This window comes from Trichechus manatus, unplaced genomic scaffold (genome assembly GCF_000243295.1).
Source record: "Trichechus manatus latirostris isolate Lorelei unplaced genomic scaffold, TriManLat1.0 scaffold00005, whole genome shotgun sequence".
Taxonomy (NCBI): domain Eukaryota; kingdom Metazoa; phylum Chordata; class Mammalia; order Sirenia; family Trichechidae; genus Trichechus; species Trichechus manatus.
Window position 1 is genome coordinate 19,089,937 of NW_004443941.1, and position 8,443 is coordinate 19,098,379.

General features: G+C 44.0%; 1 protein-coding gene across 1 annotated transcript in view; it reads left to right on the forward strand.

Moving 5' to 3' along the window:
• THADA (THADA armadillo repeat containing) overlaps positions 1–8,443 on the forward strand; it is a 379,793-nt gene that overhangs the window by 321,572 nt on the left and 49,778 nt on the right. The window contains exons 35-36 of the mRNA XM_023735532.1: positions 1,739–1,892; positions 7,556–7,687. Coding sequence (XP_023591300.1) covers positions 1,739–1,892; positions 7,556–7,687 — 286 coding nt within the window. The remainder of the gene's footprint in view (positions 1–1,738; positions 1,893–7,555; positions 7,688–8,443) is intronic.

The window sequence follows — 8,443 nt, forward strand, 5'->3', positions numbered from 1 at the left end:
CAGGTCCTGGTGCTAAACAGGTAATTACATTAAATGCTCTAGTAAGGAAGTATACATGGGCCATGGGAACCCAGATAAGGGAGGAAGTGTTTAGGGAAGCTGAGGACGACTTCATAGAGGAGACAGTTAAGTTCAAAGAACCTGAGGCTGAACAGTTTTAAAGCCAGAAGGTAAGAATTAACAGGCAGGTAAACAATTTTCCTGGGTCTGTCATTCAAAGGCAGACCAAGTAGCTAAGGTTAGGAAGTCACTGTTGTTGTTGTTGTGTGCTGTCGAGTGAATTCCGACTCATAGTGACCCTATAGGACAGAGCAGAACTGCCCCCATCAGGTTTCCAAAGCCGTACATCTTTGCAGAAGTAGACTGCCACATCTTTCTCCTGCGGAGTGGCTGGTGGGTTCAAACCGCTGACCTTTCAGTTTGCAGCAGAGTGCTTTAACCAGTGCGCCACCAGGGCTCCTTAGGAGGTCATTGGAGTTGCAACAAGCCAAAAAAGGCCACAGGGACCATAGGGTGTGTAGGAAGGGAGGGGACTTGCTGAAAACTACAACCCAGAAGAAGTAAAAGCACCGACTTCTAAGAAAGTAGCCACAAGGCGGCTCAACAAGTCTGCAGAAGACATCATTCTCACCTAAAGCTGTTTTTAACCAGTTGTCAGGTACATCTTAATGAAGTGACATTTGATGAAAATTGGGAATTTTCCAGGGAGAGAAAAATCAGCAAAAGTTCTAAACACATAAGAAGCATTCCTGGGGAAAGCTGGGTTTCTTTGTCCCATGGGAGGCAGCACCTTCCTCAAGGTCTGAGATGCGTATCGTTTTAGTTCTGTGTGCCCAAAGATGATTGAAGGTACCACTGTTTGCATTTTGAACACTCAAAGAGGTTCCATTGGTAGGGCAAGTAAAGGACATTCCAAACAACAACCCCCTTTCTGGGAAATGTGAAAAAAGCAGGGCTTTGTTTGAACAGTTGTGTTAGGACACCGTTTTAAACGTTATAAAAGAGACCCATAAATACAGTGGCTTAAACCAGATAGAAGCAGTCCACAGCAGACTTGGTGGCTTGAGTGTTGAGTCCCCACACACTCTACCCTTTTGTTCTGCTGTCCTCAACATGTGGCTTTTGCCTTATGGTCCCAGATGGTTATTCCAGTTCCCACCATCTTGCCTGTGTTTTAGCCATTAGGGAGGGGAACCCAGGAAGTGAAGGCCACACCCGTTTTCTAAGGCATGATCTGAAAGTGCACAGACCACTTCCAGTGACAGCCCTCTGGTCAGAACTTAAGCACATGGTACTTCCAAATGCAAAAGAGGCTGAGAAGTGAGGTCTTTAGCTGGGTGGCCATGCACCCAGCTGGGGTTCTGTAACTAAAGGAAGAAGGAGCATCTGGTTACTGGGGACAACCAGTACTGTTTAATGCCACAGTCTTTCCCCACAAGTTTTGTTTTTACTGAAGCTATCAAATATAGCAGTTTTCTGATAGCTTGCTTTACATCAGAAAAAAATCAAGACACTTGCTGTATAGTTAAAGTGATTCCATGTTACTTAAAGACAAGTCAGATGTTCTTCCTTGGGCTTGTTTATTCCGTCTAGTTGGATGGAGAAACAGCTTTAAAGAACCTTTCTTCCCACTGAACTAAGAGCTAATTTGCAGACCCAGTTTGATGTGGTGCCTCCCTAATACTATGTAAGCCCCTGGTTGCACCTGCTGAACCACCGATATGTTTTATTCACTCAGAACAGAGACTCCATGGCCCCCGAGCTGAAGCAGTGGGTCCAGTTGGTTGTCTCGTCCTGCGAAGACCATCTTCCCCCAGAGTCCAGGCTGGCCGCTGCAGAGGTCCTTGCCAGCATCACACCATACTTCCTCACCAACCCCCATCCGATTATTGGTAAGTCTGCTGAGGGACAGAAGTCCACCACATCAAACTCACTAAAAGCATGAATAGACACTCTAGGCTAAAAAAGAAGGGAAGATAAAAAATGACAGTGTGTACCATACCTTTGTATCTTTCAAACCTGTTTCAAATCTCTTCCTGCCCTCTTAGTTCATATTCTAATCATTTTTTAAATAATATTTCATTGTGTTTTTGGTGAAGGTTTACCAGCAGTTTAGGTTCCCGCTCAACAATTTCTACACAGATTTTTCAGTGAAATTGGTACATTCCTCATAATGCGTGAACATTCTCGTTATTTCCGTTCTGGTTGTTCCATTTCTATTAATCTAGTATCCCTACCCCTGTATATTCTCATCTGTGTTTTAAAGTAATTGTTGACCATTTGGTCTCATATACGTGATTTTTTTAAAGGAGCACAGTACTTACAGATGATAGTCATTATTTTTTAAGCTAATCTCCTGAGGTGACCTCTCAGGAGTTAGTTCCAGTTCAAGATTTGAAGAGAATCTCAGGGCAACAGTCTCAGAGAATCCTCCAGTCTCAACTAGTCAAGTAAGTCTGGTTTTTTGGGTTTTTTTTTTTTTTTTTTAGGAATTTGAGGTTCTGTTCCACATTTTTCTCCCGTTCTATCAGGATCCATCTACTGTGGCTAGTGGTAGCCAGGCACCATCTAGTTCTGGTCTCAGGTAGATGAGGCCATGGTTCCTGTAGACTATTTGTCCTGTATACTAGTTTCTTCTTTGAGTCTTTGGTTTCCTTCTTTCTCTTTTGCTTTGAATGAGTAGAGACCAGTAGTTGAATCCTTGATGGCCGCTCGCAAGCTTTTAAGACCCCAGACAACTACTTACCAAACTAGGATGTAGAACATAACTTTATGAATGTGATATGATGGATCACTTTTATATGGCCTTTCTAGCCATGGTCTTGTAACTCTCACTGAAGGACTGGGTGAGAGTATGCAAATAAGATACTTGTGGCCCACCAGGGGGATTGGACAGCTTGCTAATAATACAGGTAAGGTACATGGCACCCTTATGGGGGTGGTACCATGCAAATAAGGTGTATGGAACTCTAACGAGAGGATTGGTCAGTTTTGCCATCTCACTACGCTTAAAATGAGCCATCTCAGAGGCAGAAAGGGGGAGCCTTACTACCACCTAGAAGAAGAGATGGGAGCAGAGTTCATGCTTTGGACCAAGGGTCCCTGTGCTGAGAACCTCCTAGACCCAGGAGCCAGAGAGAAAGAGCTGTAACACTGGAGACAATGTGAGATGGTGATAAGCAGCAGCAACAGAACCAGAAGACTGGCACAAGATGTTGCAGTGGGCTTCCCAGTGGTTACAGTGAATGTGCTGACCCACGAAGTGAGAGAGCTGAGCACCTTCAGGCAGGAAGCTGCCTGGTGGAGTGGGGTACCTCTGGGTACTCCTTGGCAGAGCTAGGCTTGCTGACCCATGGAGTGAGAGAGCTGAGCGCCTTCAGGCTGAGGCTTACTGGTAGAGTGGGTTACCCCTCGCCACTTACTGGCAGAGCTAAAGAGCTTTGCAACACTTGCCCAAGCAGGGCAGAGGCCAGGCCAAGAGGCTGAGGGCCAGAGAGAGGCCTGCCTGCAGGCACTGCTGAGAAGAGGCTGTCCTGATCAAAGAACTGTATCCTGAGTCATTCATGATCCTGAATTGTAACCTGTTACTTCCCTAATGAACCCCATAACTATGAGTATGGTCTGTGAGTTCTTTGTGGTCACTGCAACAAATTAGCAAAGCCAGCAGAGAAGTAGAGAGTGCTGCGGGAGAGATGACTGGTGTCATAATTGGTAAAAAGTTTGGAGGGTTGGGGGTATGTCTGACCTCATAGCAATCAGCCTTGGGCTGTTGATCCTGATAATGATTCTCCTCCCTCGTCGTGAAGTTAGATGAGGAGGTCAGACGATGCCCCCACACCATTTTTACAGTGAACTGTCCTAATCATTTTTCACAAACAGCCTCTTAGCTGGCCTATTTGCTTCCAATTTTGTCCATCAGTACATTCTCTGCAAAGCTTCCAAAGAACCTCTGGTCTTTCTGAAATGCAAATCTGATCATTTCACTCCACTGCTTAAAGCCTTTGAGTGGGTTCCCATTGCCTTCAGAATAAAATCTAAACACCTCTAACATGACTCACAAGGCCCTTCCTGTTCTGACCCCTGCCCATCCCTTCCACCTCATTGTCTGCAACTCACAACACAGACTCATGCCTTACCAGTAAGGAACAGTTCTCTAAACAAACCACTGTTCGGCTGACTTCTGTTTGTCTTTCAAGTCTCGGTCTAACTGTCACCTCTTCCCGGAAGCCTGTTGCTATAATCTCAGTGAGAAAGAAATCTCGGGTCTGTTCAAGCTGTGACGGCAAGGAAGAAGAGAGAACAGGCTCAAAAAGCATTTGGGAAGTAGAACCAACAGGACTTGGTGGTGTTGAGGTTAATATAAAAGGAAGATTCCAGGATGACTTCCAGGTTTCTTGCTTTAATTCCTCTCACTGAAGTTAGTTTTAAATTGAAGGTATCTTTGGGATATAGAAGTGGAGATATTTTGAAATCAATTGGATGTACAGATCATAGCTGGCTTCCAACCGTGTTGTCCACCTCCGTGTCTCTTACCTTTTGCCTCCCCGACACTTCAAGAGGAATAATTAGGAAAGAGCATGATGTTCAATGATGTTTAAGAAAACCAAGCTTTAGGAAATCCTAAAGAAAACTCAGGACCCAAAGCCATGTCCTCTCCCGCCATGTTTAATCCCATATTATCATGCTAAGATTCGCTTCCCATCCATTAGTAAGATTCCTATTTTGTTCACCTCTTCTATGCCCAGCTCTGAAGAATAAGACAGAGTTCCTATCTCCAAGGAACGTTTGGTATAGTTGTGGAGAAAGGATTTACAGAATAAAGGAAAGAATTGTTCCTGAGAATATGAGAGGTCAGACTAATGAAGTGTCTCACATCCCTGGATCTCTCTGGGAAACAGTTTTCTTTGATATCCTTTGACTTCTTAGTGACTTAATTCTCTTAAACCCTTGCAGACATTTCTCTCTCACCCAAAGGGGGATTGAAAGGGTACCTTCTGTGACTGTGACTTAATCATTAGACCCAGAGGAATAAGAACTAAGATTTATAAACTTCAATCAAGCATCTCCAGTAAAGATAATATTATTTTGCAGTACATTTTCTGGATGACTTTGGCCACCAGCCCTACCCTAGCTCATAACAGGCAAAATTTATGTTGAATAATCTGGAATTTCTGCGTGAAGTTGAATCCTGGCCAAAAAGCTCTTGGTTCCTAATGAATTGCTTGATGGTACAGTGCTGGTTATAGCAGTACAGGGAATGAGGAGGGCGATCAGTGGTGGCTGATGGCCTGCAAAACATGAAAAATAAGTCCTGAACTGAGAAAATAAAGGATGTAAAAGTACACAGGGATGAGTGGAGGGCAGAGCAAAGTCAGTTGAGAAAAAAATAGAAATGCACTAAAGAGGGAAGATTGAGACTCTTGGAATATAAATGACCATGTTAAAGAGGAAACTATTAAGAAAGGCAAGTACTAAACCTTCGAGAACAATTAGAAAGGATCGATTCTGACAGACTGAGTAAAATTTAAAACCAGATCTGTAACAAAGAAGAGAATAAAACCCCAAATGGAGCCATTACTGTTCTTGGTATGACATCAGCTGCTGTGACTCTGGTTATCAAGTTCTCCATGGGAAGATGAGGGAAAGGGAAGACAAAGAGAAGTTCTGAGGACGGGGTTATGTCCTCATTGAAAGGACAAGGTTGATGTGTGGCGATCCTCCATGGCCCTTCATTGCTGACCCCTGCAAGGCTGGCCACACATCCTGAGCCCTATCCCACCTGTGCAACATGTATTGTTTCTGTGAGGTCCTGCCCACATCTCATCTCCCTCATGAAGTCTGCCTCAGTTACACGAGAGCACTATGATCTTTCCTTGTCCTGAGTCACTGCTATACAGTTTCATCCTTGACTACTCGACTTTAGATTCCTTTCGTTTTTCCTTGCCGTTGTCCACAGCAGCATCTAGCCCAGGCTGACTAGACAGAGTATGTGCCCAGGGGCAGTGGCGGTCAGGTAGTGGGCCCCCAAAGAATGGACTCAGCCTTGTGCCTTTATCATGGTTCTGTGCCCTTTCTTGACGCCTCCCACCCCGCAAAGCATAATCTTGATTGAAACTTCGCTTTCGAAATTTATAAGCTAAAGCAGTCACTCAAATCAGCACTGAGCTCGTTTCCCCTGAAGCACTCTTGATTCATAAAGTTTCATTCCTGAGAATTATGAGTCATGGGGGACAGCTGGGCCCAGAGTCTTGGTCAGCCAGACAGCGCCTTATAGGGGCCTAGCCCGGGGCTGGTTGCCTCCGGAAGTCCTGCCCTCCCCAAAAGGCATTTCCAACCCTGCTCTCTCAGGGCTCTCTTTCCTCCAGTATTTGGCTACCTCTTGGGTCTTCCTTTCTTGCAGTCCTCAAGGGAAAAAAAGCAATGCTGTTGTCATCTACCATGAATTTGAAGCAACATTCCTATCTGTTTATAAATTGCATTCTGTTGTTGTTGTTAGGTGCCATCAAGTCAATTCCAACTCCTAGCGGCCCTATGTACAACAGAACAAAACACCACCTGGTCTTGCGCCGTCCTCACAATCATTGCTGTGTTTGAGCCCATTGTTGCAGCCACTGTGTCAATCCGTCTCATGGAGGGTCTTGCTCTTTTTTGCTAACCCTCTACTTTACCAAGCATGATGTCCTTCTCCAGGGACTGATCCCTCCTGATAACATGTCCAAAGTGTGTGAGACAAAGTCTCGCCATCCTCGCTTCTAAGGAGCTTTCTGGCTGTACTTCTTCGGAGACAGATTTGTTCGTAACTTCTGGCAGTCCGTGGTCTATTCAGTATTCTTCGCCAACACCGTAATTCAAATGCATTAATTTTTTTTCGGTCTTCCTTATTCATTGTCCAGCTTTCGCTTCCATATGAGGCGATTGAAAACACCATGGCTTGGATCAGGCATACCTTAGTCCTTAAAGTGACATCTTTGTTTTTTAACACTTTAAATAGAGTTCTTTTGCAGCAGGTTTGCCCGATGCAAAGCATCCTTTGGTTTCTTCACTGCTGCTTCCATGGGCATTGATTGCGGATATAAGTAAAGTGAAATCCTTAACAACTTCAGTCTTTTCTCCATTTATCATGATGCTGCTTATTGGTCCAGTTGTGAGGATTTTTGTTTTCTTTATGTTAAGGTGTAATCCATACTGAAGGCTGTAGTCTTTGATCTTTATCAGTAAGTGCTTTAAGTCCTCTTAGCTTTCAGCAAGCGAGGTTGTCATCTGCATATTGCAGATTGTTAATGAGTCTTCCTCCAGTCCTGATGCAATGTTCTTCTTCATATAGTCCAGCTTCTCAGATTATTTGCTCAGCATACAGATCAAATAAGTATGGTGAAAGGATCCATCCCTGACGCACACCTTTCCTGATTTTAAATTATGTAGTATCCCCTTGTTCTGTTTGAACAACTGCCTGTTGGTCTATGTCCAGGCTCTGCATGAGCACAGTTAAGTGTTCTGGAATATCATGAATATCAGTTACATTCTAGCTCATTCCAACGCCTCTTGGTCTTCTCAGGGTTGCAGGATACGCTTGCTCTCTGGAGATGTGTCTTCACCCTACTGCAGAGTGAGGAACAAGCCATCAGAGATGCAGCTGCAGAGATTGTGACAACTGCCCTGTCACAAGAAAATACCTCCCAATCAACAGGTACCTTGTTTTTATCCTTTCGTATTGCCTTCTTGCTCTAGGACGGGGGTTGGCAAGCTTGTTCTGTAGATGGCCAGATAGTGGGTATTTTAGGCTTTGTTGGCCGCTTGGTCTCTGTATCAACACTGACATTTTAGTGCAAAAGCAACCGTCTTAGTTTCCTAGTGCTGCTGTAACAGAGATACCACAGATGGGTGGCATTAAAGAACAGAAATTCATTTTCTCGAAGTTCAAGAGTCTAGGCAATCCTTCAGGTTCCTGGGCTTGTAGGTTCATCTGTCTCCATCATAATCAGATAGTGTGTCTTCCCCCATATGTGCTTGCATCTCTCTGTGAATATGCTACTCTTTATAGAACTCAGAAGTGATTAAAGATCCAGCCTACACTGGTATGACCTCTACAGATGGATTGATTGATTAGATTAAGTTAGATTTATATTGCCGAAAGTGATTACATTACATTACATCCACAGGTATAGGAGTTAGGATTCCAACACATATTTTAGGGAGACACAATTCAAACCATAACAGCAGCCATAAACAATAGATAAACAAATGGATACGACTGTGTTCCAATAAAACTTTATTTCCAAAAATAGACAGCTGGGCAGATTTGGTCTGCTAGTCATAGTTTGCTGACCCCTGCTGTAGGACTTCATAGAGAAAAATTATTTTCAAAGGCAGAAATCTAATAAACAGTGCACGGTCTTCTGTTAGTTGTGTTGTTGTTCTGTTTAAATAAGGCCAAGTCTTGATT